The sequence below is a fragment of the Python bivittatus genome, unplaced genomic scaffold, assembly GCF_059951505.1.
Source record: "Python bivittatus isolate LINGU-HERP-01145 unplaced genomic scaffold, Pbiv_v1 ctg000610_np1212, whole genome shotgun sequence".
NCBI lineage: Eukaryota > Metazoa > Chordata > Lepidosauria > Squamata > Pythonidae > Python > Python bivittatus.
Window position 1 is genome coordinate 52,576,705 of NW_028277088.1, and position 12,693 is coordinate 52,589,397.

At 36.1% G+C, this 12,693-nt stretch overlaps 1 protein-coding gene across 1 annotated transcript; it reads right to left on the reverse strand.

Moving 5' to 3' along the window:
- Positions 1-1,476: 1,476 nt before the first annotated feature.
- PSMA2 (proteasome 20S subunit alpha 2) lies at positions 1,477-12,606 on the reverse strand. Its single transcript, XM_007422831.4, has 8 exons — positions 12,416-12,606; positions 10,705-10,781; positions 9,549-9,681; positions 8,509-8,631; positions 7,175-7,256; positions 3,867-3,940; positions 2,603-2,660; positions 1,477-2,519 (listed from the first exon to the last, which is right to left on the reverse strand). Exons 1-8 carry the CDS (start codon positions 12,454-12,456, stop codon positions 2,403-2,405), a joined length of 705 nt encoding a protein of 234 aa, XP_007422893.1. The 5' UTR covers positions 12,457-12,606; the 3' UTR covers positions 1,477-2,402.
- Between the last annotated feature and the right edge of the window lie 87 nt (positions 12,607-12,693).

Here is a 12,693-nt window from a genome sequence, read left to right on the forward strand (position 1 = left end):
GCAATTGAGAGTCACATCTTCGGCCTTAACCACTATGTTGTTTTTTGCTAGGATAGACTCTAGAGGTTTAGAAATAATTCAAATTTTCTGGGATAACTTGGAATGGAAATGAATCAGACCGGACTCGATCGTCTTTCAACCGATGTACTTGTATTAACTGCTATAAATACACGAGTGAAAATGTGGTCTCACTGATTTTTCTCGGGGAACACAATGCTATACAACCCAATAAAAGATTGCTGGTTAGTAATGAGAACAGATGCTCCATTTTCACTTCTTTGGCCACATTGTACCTATTATTCTTTTAACCATTTCATTTCTTGGCTCCCATTTTTCATAGCAGCATCTTCCGTAACATCCAACCTTTTGAAGTAGTCATTTTTAGTTTCCAGTTGGTTATGTTTTTTCACCCATCCTGTTTCCTTGGTCAGGATCTCTGAATTCATCCATGCCTCTCCTACAGTTTTATAAATATTCCTGCGTGCTCCAGTTCAACCAAATCTGTGGTGGGGAGGGTGTTACTACAAGTTCAATATAATGAGTTTTCATTTCTTTTGGTTTAACAATTTATCAGAGAAAAAAGGCTTTGTGAACAGATGTTAACATATTGAGGATGAGCAGCGAATACCACTTATCAGATCTAAAGCAGGAGTTTTATCAGTGTAAAGGTCCAGTAAGAGCTCATTAGTTTCTTCCACATTAGATACATAAAGTATATATAGTATATAAAATGGGAATGGTAGCAGGTTTAAAACACAGTCATTTTAAACCTGAACCAAGTTATAAGCCTTCATAAATTTCCATGGGACTACATCTCATCAAAAATAAAAATAGTATGTTTATATTTGGGTTATGGGCAGCATGCTAAACTCAGAGAAAACATGTTTCACAGCCCAAACACAGCACTTGTTATCATATTCACTACCTGAAATGTGCGCAAGGACCACCCAAACCCAGCTTGTTATACAGAATGATTCATAAATGGAACGTTTTAAAACAAAATTTAAAATATTAAATAAAAATAAAATAAAAATATAAAAAATGTATGGCTGGTGTGGGTCTTCTGGGCTTGTTTTGATGTCAGCTGGTGTCAAGCAGCCACTTGTTAACCCAACCTCCCCTTCAGGCACCCTCACTGATCTCTATAAATACCCACAAAAGGGTCACATCATCCTGGGCACAGAGAGAACTGCTCCTGTCTATGCTCCTGCCCTCTGAAGTTGCCGGTCACAGATGCTGGCGAAACGTTAGGAAACAGAACTTCCAGAACAAGGCCACAACAGCGATCGTATTCTGGCCGTGAAAGCCTTCGACAATACATAAAAAATGTATATTTGTATATTACAGTGAATGCCCAGCCATTATACATACGCTGCAAAAAGCAGCAGAGTTAGATTTTAGTCATGCCAATTCTGCAAAGTAATCCAATATTGCTATACCTAGGCAGGTAGGAAGAATGCTAACACTGTGGAGTAGTTCATTATCTAACTTCTTGGTAGTTTTTTATTTAGGGTTGTGCAGATTATAGAGGGAGAATGAAATTGATTACAGTAAGTAAAATACAGTATATCAAGGACCTGTTCTCATGTTCTCAAGCTTTTTTTTTAAATTAAATGTACAACTAAGCACAAAATCTGCAGTGTCAGGATGAAATATGCAGTTCTGAAAGCATCTATATAATATAAAATACAAGGAATGGGAAAAAAAGTATTTATTAAAAAGGGGTGAATCAACAAGTAAAACAAAAAGATGCTCCAGATCATGGCCAAATATATCTATTTCTTCCCATCCCCACTGCAAAATAATTTTACAAACTCTGCTGCTACCCTGTTCAGAACGCTCACCCAAGGTTTCCAAGATAAAGGGCAGAGTCATAGTTCATCAGCAGAGCCTGATTTTCATACAGAAAGTCCCAAATATAGTCTCTGGCCACCTTGGGTTGGTAAAGAATCCATCTGAAACTTTGAAAAATTACCACCAAAGTAAACCTGGGATGCCAAATGCACCCAAAGATATTTCTCTAGATGCTTGACAGTTTTCCTGCCCCTCCTAATGGTTCACATTAAAAAAAAAAAAAAATTTCCAAAAGCCTTCAGTATATACATAAATCATTGGCTCTTCTTTACAAATTCTCTTCCCAGTATGACTTCTGCTATGGAAAACATGCATACTAGTTCTACTCATGCAGCCCTATCTTCAAAATCTGAATTTTGAAGCAATTTTAGCATCATCTGAGGTTATTATAGTGAAGTCTTTTGGAAATTTACACAGAATATATACCACCTTTTATACGCATTTTTTCAGACTGTGTAAATAATTGTATTCTTGCACATTAATAAGTAAATTCACTCCATATTTCAGTAGCACGTGAATCCCTATTTTCTTTTTTAAAAAAAACCAGATTAGGCGATTGCAGCCAGATAATCTTTAACTTCAGTTGGAGTGAGTCTTCTAAATCCTGCCTCGTTACAGATGCCAACTTCTATGTTATCTTCAGTCATCTGTCCTTCAAAACTTTCCTAGAAATGAAAAGGTACATAATTTTGTTAAATAGAATGTCAACTTTGAAAGTTTTATCAAATTTAAAATGAACATTTTTCACCTTTAATGTCAAGATAGCAGTATGAATAGCATCTTCAAGCTCTAAATCTTCATTGTATCTGCAAAAGAACAGACATTTTCTAAGAAATTTAAAATATTCCTCCAGTGTTATCATAATTACAAAGCTAAAACCTACAAGAAGTGCAGAAATAGCTCCATAAATTCAGGAATTTTTTTTCTTGGTTACTTCATTGTCAAGAAACTGTTTTTTGGGCCAATAAAGCACATTTGGAATTTTTCAACTATACTAGGGACTGCCGTGGAGAAATAACTGCTATTGAGATAGAAGAGCTTGCTAACTGATAAAATGTCACAAAAAGGCTTGTCACCAGAATATTACAAAATACCAATTTACTAGAAAATAATGTGATAAAGTTCCTACATTCCTTTTCAACCCTTGCTATACTCGGTCTCTTTTTCTGGACCAGCTTCCAAAGTAGCAGCTTGTTATCACCACTGTTATTTTCTAAAACTCTTTGTGGGGTCTAAAGACATTTTTGTGAAGTAAAAGGGTGCTAGACTTGCGCTTGTATTACAGCATGGTGGAAAACCTGCTGTTGCATACAACTCCCAACTTCCCATTTACAGACCTCAGCCACTGCAAAACAGCAGGCTCAACATTTTACACCCCTCTCGTGTGTGTGTCTGTGTGCGTGGGGGGGGGGGATTATTGGATTTAAGAAGCAACATGGATACTTTAAACCTCACACCATTTTTTTCCCCAGGGATGGGGGGTATCAAAATGGTGCTACAATACTATTTTGCCGCTGAACACCCCTTCTATCCCTTCTAAAAATAGACTCAGAAAATCAAACCAAAAATGTACAGAGATGAATTTGATGAGTTTGTATGGAACAAGATGAATTTTGAAAAATTCAGTTTTGCATGAGTTTTTAGCACTACTGTTTAACTATAAATCTTCCCAAGAATTTAGGAAAGGGCAAGCCAGAAATGGAAAATATTTGGGTTATGGGCAGCATGCTAAACTCAGAGAAAACATGTTTCACAGGCCAAACACAGCACTTGTTATCATATTCACTACCTGAAATGTGCGCAAGGACCACCCAAACCCAGCTTGTTATACAGAATGATTCATAAATGGAACGTTTTAAAACAAAATTTAAAATATTAAATAAAAATAAAATATATAAAAAATGTATGGCTGGTGTGGGTCTTGGAAAACTCAGATAAGAACCCATGACTATAAGGTCTATGATCATTTACTACAAATTATAGAATTTCTATGAGTATTAATATATCATTACCTTTTCTCAAGGAATGTCTTTCCATTTACATAGTTTTTCCCCATTGCAGTTGCTTTCCATGCAAAGTATGCCCCCTGGGAAGTAAAAAGTATAGGGAATTAGGAATATGTATTCTTCTTACCAATAAAATAAAGTATTCTCTATAGTACAGGTTACTTTACTTCAGTGAGAATAGGACAAAAAAATAAATTGAGGTCTATAATTGCAATCCTGTTTTACTAAAACAGAATGTTTTCTTTCCACTTGCTGAGTTTTCAAACTGCTGCTTATACTCTGTTAACACTGTTAAACCAGTGTTTCTTAAAGTGTGGTCATAGGACCCCTGGGGGTCCCCTAAGATCCTTTCAGGGGTCTGTGAAATCTAAATTATTTGCCAGCCTATGTTGAAAAATAATACAATATTAAAATCTCATTAAACAATCATGAGAAGTGGTAGTAGCAGGAAATGAGTCAATTTTAGTTTTTAATATGGTAAACATTATTATAATCCATACAAACAAAAGCTCTTTTGGGGTCCTCCATAATTTTTAAATGTGGGAAGAGGACCTGGGAGAAAAAAAGTTTAAGACTCATTGAGTGAAACAATCTAAAGTCTCAGGGTTTTTTTTTTACAATTTTCACTGAAAGTTTTAAGAGCGATAATAAGAACTAATACAAATCAAAACAGAATAAGGAGAACATAAAGAAATAAAAGAACTAAAAGTATAAGGGAAAAAAGTAGAAGTAGGAAAAAAAGAAAAAGATATAAAGAAAGATATAAAGAAGTGGTTTCACAGCAGTTATAAGTACAATTATATTTTAATCTCTCTCTAAAATTACAAAGACCCAGCTGAGACTAAAAAGTTAGAGGACACACAGAATGTAGGTGAAATAAGTTAAAAATCTTTTGCATATATGATATTAAATTTTACCTTTAAAATACTAATTTTAAAATAAACATTTTACTAGAAATTCCTTGGAAATGTCCCATCTCTGTACAAATTCATAGAAAGAAGTTCTAAAAGCAGATTTTAAGAAGGGGAGGAAAGGATCAAATTTTAAATGTTCAAAAGAAGTCTGATAAATTCCACTACCAAGCAAATACTTACTTTTTAGGCTTTTGAGAAAATAGTATTCTCTAGAGATATACAAAACATTCTACACACAGAACAAGTAGTCTGTATCCAAACTAAAGTATGTATTTGGTTCTGATAGAGGCATGTACTCCAAGCAGAAGTATTGGAGTAATGGGGAGAGAAGAAAAGAAAAACCCAAGAACACTGGCAGCAGATAGGGGTAAATACAGAAAAGAAGACTCTAGGAACATCAGAAGAGGCAGGTAGGCCACTGTATATACCACACTTGAAGTCAACTTAGCTGCTATCAGTGAAAATATCCTGCACTCCAAGTGTGCTTGCCTTACTCTATCACCTAGAAAGATCCTTCCAGAACAACAGTTGCCAGAAGGGTTCTGCAGAACTTCCAAAATACAAGAAGTTTGCTTCAAGTCTGAAACAAAACTCATCTTCTTTTTCATGCAAAACCCTGTTGTTGTTCAGTTGTTAAGTCGTGTCCGACTCTTTGTGACCCCATGAACCATATTGCGCTAGGCCTTCCTGTCCTTCACTGCCTCCCTGAGTTTGCTGTTTCATGCTCATTGCTTCAGTGATGCTATCTAAACATCTCATCCTCTGCCGTCCTCTTCTCCTTTTGCCTTCAATCTTTCCCAGCATCAGGGTCTTTTCCAAAGAGTCCTCTCTTCGCATTAGGTGACCAAAGTATCTGAGCTTGAGCTTCATTATCAATCATTCCAATGAGCAATCAGGGTTGATTTCCTTTAAGATTGACTGGTTTGACCTCCTAGCTGTCCAGGGGACTCTTAAGAGTCTTCTCCAGCATGCAAAACCCTAGTATTCTCCAATTGCAAGCTGAATGAGATAATAATGGGTTAAATTCACCAACATTCTGACAGTGTATGAGATTTTACCTCAGGATTATTCTGACTATGGGTAGTCCTCGACTTATACCCACTCGTTTAACAACCACTCAAAATTACGACGGCACTGAAACAAGCAACTTACAACCGGTCCTCACACTTACAACTGTTGCAGCATCCCCATGGTCACGTGATCAAAATTCGGGTGCTTGGCAACCGGCATGCATTTACAACAGTTGCAGAGTCCCCGAGTCACAGTCACAATTGCCATTTATGACCTTCCCAGGGACGACCACATGATTCATTTAACAGCCAGAGTGATTTGCTTAACGACCATGGCAAAAAACGTTGTAAAATCAGGCACAACTCACTTAACAGCTGCATCACTTAGCAACCAAAGTTCCAGTCCCAACTGTGGTCATAAATCAAGAACTACCTGCAGTAAGGTTCTGATGAAATGGGAGGAGGGAGAGAGGAGTACCATATATACTAGCTTATAAGCTCATCTGTGGATAAGCTGACCCTCAAAAATTTTATATGCTTTAACTTTCACAATTGGCTTATCCATGGGTAGTCTGTTTTTCATGTAATTTGGTTAAAAATTTGAGGGTCGGCTTATCCGTGGATGGTTTACCTGTGAGTATATATGGGATATATAGGTACTTTAAAAAATATTACTGTATATACTCACAGTTAATCCTATTAACGGATAAGCCGAACCCAATTTTTTGGGTGCATTCTGACACCTAAAATTCTTGGCTTATTCACAAGTATATACAGTAGCATTTTTATGTCACTTTATCTATAAGTACAGAATACCACAAAAATAAGAGAGCTGAGCCAGTACAATCTAATACATTTTACAAAGATTATCAATTAAATCAACCAAGGGGTTACAAAGTTACAAGAAGTCTTGAGAAGATAAAAAGACATCTGGCTGTTTTATAATATAGGAACCAGAACCAAAGATCAAAGTGAACTTCTTTGGACAATATAAAATATGAAATCACTTTGGCAAAAATTTAAAAAATCATGGTAATAGCAAGCGCTATTAGCCAAGATAACTAAATGGAACCTCCAAGTTCAGAAGTTGTTCTGTGGGTGAATATTGAAATAAAAGAGCAACAGCACTGAAAGAAGGATATTGAACATGACGCCTCCTTATTCAGATCTAGTAGATCTCCTCACGTGATTTTAAAGCTCATCAGCTAAGCTGTCCTAGTAGCTGTGAACAACGTTTTGTCCTGGCATTTTTAACCATAAATTATCCATATATATTGCTTTAAAAAAGTGCTACCAAAAAACAATACTTGAGAAAATTCTTCAAGCAGATAGCTATACCAGGTTTTTATATACAGTAAGGCTATAAAATAGTCCAATCTTAAATACTTACAGATGGATCAGACTGGAATAAATATGGTCGCCCCTCATTCCATCCACATATTAACAATGACACTCCAAATGGACGTACACCCCTATCAGGTAAAACAGACATCAGAAACACTCAAGGGCAGCATTGAAGAAGTTATTGAGTCAGTTATTGTTACAGTCATATCATTTTATAATTTGAAAGAGATACATTATGTATTAAATAATTGTAAGGCTGCCAACTATTTTGCTGATTCTGCTCCTATACCTTTAGCAGCAGCTTTATATACAGAAATTCAAGCAGGTGAAAATTTTATTAGTATGGAGACTGATGGAAAAAATGCATCTGCAAATCAAGCTACTACTAAAGGAGTGACAGAGGAATTGTCAGTACTTACTCTCCCTAAAACATTAGTCAAATGTATTAATATTACTTTAAAAAATCTTCCTCACATTAAGAGCACTGAGAACTCATTTGTTATGGCATTAGTCATGCTAGTTTCTTGAGATATATAATAATTATTTTCTGTTATTCATTTTTCTTCACTTAACAGCTTCCTAGGTTACAGATGACCAGCATAATGAAAACATGGGTTAGGCAGCAAGTGATTGTGGCACTCTTGTTCAGGCCGCACATTCAAGAATGTCCTAAATGAAGGCTCTTCAAAAGGAAGTGGAAAAGCAGAAGCAGGAGAGCTCATGAGTCTGCCTATGGTACAAAGAAAAGGTGACATTTAAGCCTATATGCCAGCAAATTGTAACAATTGTCCAATTCACCAAACTGGAACAAAGATCTCACCAAGGCAGGGTAAGCAAGAATAGAATATTTTCTTCCAGAAAAGAATTTAAGCCTGTGTACAGTCTTAGAAAATTTTAGTTGCTGCATCATCGTGACACCTCATATTTTAATATACTTAATAGGTATTTACGGTTTAGTAACACACTAAACTGTAAATACAGCTTAGCAATTGAAGTGCACTGTGCCTGGTCATGCTCTGTCAATCCCCATCCCACCAAAGTGGCCTAAATAGAAAACAGATATCAATGGTTTGTTTTAAACTTATTGCATGGTCTGCAGGTACTTCTGGGCATTAGTAATCAGGCAGCCTATTTCTTTTTTATTTATGGGGATGCTCTCTAGTTAGTAGTACTGCAAAGTCCCTGAAGGTGACCCAGTAAGCTTGTGTGCTGGGAAATAGCAGGTGGAAGAGTCTGCATTCATATACATGCACGGTTATGGTTATTGAGTAATCCTGACATAACTAGTGCCTGGTATATTAGACAAAATGACTGGTCACCACCTGCATAACATGAAGAATAAAGAAACAAGTGAATTTTATTTAGAAGCAAGTAGCATACCCAGATTGCGTGTATTCTTGCATCACAGAAGCAATCCTCTGCACTAGCTGGGCTGTTGGAATAGGCTCATGATAAACCAAGTAGTACTGCTGAGCCAATTTACGTGCTCTATGAACAAGTACTCTGACGACAAAAAAAAAGCAAAACCGATTATTAAATTACAGCAGGAGTAGACAATTTTTCATGGCTGAGGGTTGCACTTAATTTTTGTGGAGAAACTACGGTTCCAGGGAGCAAAATAATGTGCAAAATAAAAAAGGGCCATATCACACACAGACAACACTGAGATTTTAAGTGTTTTTTTCCTCCTTGAGTAAAGTTTGCGTGGCTTTGTTTTTTAACTTACATTAATTTAATGATAGGGCTTATGCTGATTTTTAAAACTGGCTAGTCAGATTCTCTGAAAACCTGGAATCTAGGCAGAAAGTAAAACATTTACAAGCATAATACTAACATACTGTGTATCTTACTGTCTTTTAGCCTGCCTCTGGTACTTTCCTTCTTCATCGCAATCTCCAGCTGAATAACAGGAGAGCAATTATTCTCATACTATTCTACAAAGTGAAAGGCCACAAACCTCCAAGAATGATTTAAAAAAAAAAAAGTTTTTAGCTAATTCATTGACTTTATCTATCAGGCTACTTGGTCAGTCTCATTATACTGATATATGTATGTACACACACGTATAACACGCATATTTCAGAAAAAGGCCCTAGCTGTTAGTAATCAAGGACCTGTATTTCCACATTAAGAAATACATCTGGGATTACAGTCTTTACAGTTAAAAACTTGTTCACATTTGGCAGAGCACAGAGGGAACCATGAATAGAATCATGCCACAAAGCCAGGCTGCTAGTATACATATGTATATATGCAAGGGCTTAAGTGTTTAACTTTCTGCAAAGATGTCTTCTAAACAATATGATGTATAGTGCCTATTGAATTCCAAACAACATTTAACCAACTTGATTTTATCTATCTCAAAACCAGCCCAAAGGCTAATAGTAATACTTCTGTTTAATGCTATTTTTCTTAGTTACCTGTAATCAGGGCCCATGCCACTATATACCAAGCCTATGTGTTTGGTAATAGGTTCCACTTTGTGTACACTCCGTTCATCGTACAGTATAGATTTCTGCTTTTTCTCTGTTGCTAGTACAACACCATTTGCAGCTACATTAAAAAAAGAAAGCACTGAATTAGTGTTATTAGAAAACTTCTTCCTTCCAACATTTCAAATATTCACTGTATAAATCAATTAACTGATGAATTCATTTGCTTATGTATCATACCACAGACATTTTATCAGGTGTTTACCTCCAACCATCCAACTGCCACTCTAGCAGGTTGTATCAAAAGAAAAAGAAGATTATGAATCATTATAAATTATGCTTTATCCTTTTTCTTTTCCCAACCCTATCTATAGTGTATGGTCCCTTTATAGGCCTCAGTGTAAACTGACTCAGCAGATTTTCATCCATGTTTGTTGTAGGCAGCTGCTTCTCTTTACCACTGTTTCTCTTTTTAATATGATCTTACAATACTTGGATCATCCTGTGCCTTGCTGTTGATAAACACCACACTATCCCTTGTTTTGAATTATACTTTATCAAATTATAAATCTGCTTCCATTTATCTTATATAAGATTTATTATTTAAATTTCCAAAGGAAATGTGGGATGTCAAATAAACCATAGAATTTACCCTGAATTACCAAAGTAATAATTGTTTATTTTAATTTTCTTAGAAACGTTTATTTAAAAAGAAAAAAATGTTCAGTTAAATAAATTAACCTCTTTCTTACTGACGGATTTGTGTCTTATTTTAAATAACACATATTTTAGAACCCTGGAAATGCCCTATCTGAGCAATAGTCCAGACATGAAATCCTTGCACAATATAGGAACTACCTTCTCATAAAAGAGTAAAGCCTTTCATGTAAGAAACTCTTTATCTTATAAGATGAATAGCATGCATGGAGTCTCAAAATTCTAAGTTTGCTTGATCAGGCCAAACATTTATTCTAGCAATTTGTTCTCGCAGGGCCAAGTAAAAGTTTCTTTTAAGTGATCAGACAACAACATTTTACCAGTATTTTTTTTTCCACCAAGTCACAAATATTTAAAATGGGGGCATGAGAATATTTAAGCTAAAACATTTGGTAAACATTATTAATTATATAAGCATCTTTAACACCTTTAATTCCAACCGATGGGGCTCCTGCTGCAACAGCTGCCAAAGCATATTCAATTTGAACAAGCTTTCCAGAAGGGCTGAAAAAAAGCATATAATTCATTCATGAGACAAGTTGCTGAGAAAACATTTTCCAACAAAAACACCAATCAAATTAACTACTTGCCTCTTTTTAACAAAAGCCTATCAAGCACATTGTACAGAACATTAAAATGTGTACAGTTAGCAATTGAAACTAATTTTCCTCAAAATATTTGCCAAGAGCTGAAATGTTATGCAATTTTCTCAAAAAAGTTAATGTTCAGTTTCAGTTTCATTTTTTATTTCTGGAATATTCTTTGCAAGGCTCTATGCAACTAATAGCTCAAAAAGCCTACATATGCTAAAGGACTTCTGAATAAATTTATCTAGGGTATAGTTGCCAAGATGCAATCCTCAGAAAACTAATCTGGATTAACTATAATATCCATTGAATTTAATGTGGTTTACTTCAAGGAAACCATCACAGAATCTAACAATATAATTTTTCATAAAATATTCACACAGGTGACAAGTCAGTGCAGTCATGTATATTTACCAGTCCTCAAAGTCAAAAAGTAGCTGAAAAACTCAACATAAATTGGTGGAAATTAGTCTAAGGCTGGGAACAAAGAATGAAACCAAAAGCTGTTACAAAATCGTACTCAATCCTCTTGTGAGCAAGCTTCTTTTTTAAAGGATTGCAATTTGAATTTACATAATCTGAAAAATGCATGTTGAATTAATAGTTTTGTGTGTTTTTTTAAAATAAAACTAAAATGGGAATATTCAACCATTTTTATATATATTTAAAAGTGTAGATTCCTTTTTTAGCATTATAGTCTATCATAGAAAGAAAATCTAATGAAAAATCAAGTGGCAGACAGAACATGTACAGTCACAGTATGTCCAGCCTTTAATTATACAAAATCGAAAGGTGTAGCATAGCATTTTTTATTAAGAGCATGTGTCACAAAAGTGACAAAAACTGATTTATTGCGACAACAGTATAATCATATTCCACAATTTTAATATCACTAATGTAGCATTGTAGCAATGAACGTACTAATGAACTGTGCAATCCTCGACATCGCCGGCCACAAATGAACTGCTAATTTATTATTTCAAAAAACAGTCCTAGGTAGAAATGTATCGCAATTAAAAGGGCTTTTTCAGCACCCATTTTATAACATTAGGATTGTATTCCTTAGGAGGAAAAAGAGCTACAATAAATTATACCGCCGACTTTTACTCCAAGTATCTTTTCCCTCATTTCAGTAACAGCGCTACTTACATGCTCTTGATATATTATCTAGCACCACTAATTAATCTGCCAAAGGTGCCGGTAGGTGACAAATGTGGTCTTCGCAGAGCAGAGAAACAAGGCCTATCTCACACTAAAGACTTAAGTCCATTCAAAAATCCCATAACTAAACTCAAATTCTTCCTCCTTCGTGTGTAACGCAGCTCACAGTTTTACCATTACTGCACCTTCGTGCCACTTCTTCCTACAACAAGGCCGCGCCACCGACAGCAGCAGCAGTGACTCCACAAAATCTCTCTCCGTTCTCTTATTCCCGATACAGCAACCCATCAAACAAAGAGCTTTCCCTCAGTCCAGACACAACCCATCCATGCCGCTCTGGCCGGTTCAACCGGGCCGCCTCAAAGCTCCCCCCTCAAGAGAAGCTCCTACCTGAAGGTGGTGAGAGAAAAGCTATAGCCGCGTTCCGCCATTTTGTTCCGCGCCACCGACACTCACAGCCGACTCTGGCCACTGCGGCTGCGCGCGCTGGAACTGTAGCACGTGCGCAGAAGAAAAAAGCTTCCGGGGACAGAGGATTTTCGAGCGTTCTTCGCCTTCGCAGTTTTATGACAAAAGAATTTCGCCTGATAAATCCCCAAGCAGCACGTGGCTCTAAATTGCCAGGAGTGCGGTGAATTATGGGGAATCTTTGAGGTCGGCTGCGCGTG

Bases quoted from the DNA above. Each gene is read 5' to 3' on its own strand.
- PSMA2 (XM_007422831.4), bottom strand. From the start codon at position 12,456: ATGGCGGAACGCGGCTATAGCTTTTCTCTCACCACCTTCAG. The intron at 9,682-10,704 runs GTGTTAAAGATG...TTTTTAATGTAG, and splicing joins CCCATCGGTTGGAATTAAAG to CTGCAAATGGTGTTGTACTA. The intron at 8,632-9,548 runs GTAACTAAGAAA...TTTTGTCGTCAG, and splicing joins GGCATGGGCCCTGATTACAG to AGTACTTGTTCATAGAGCAC.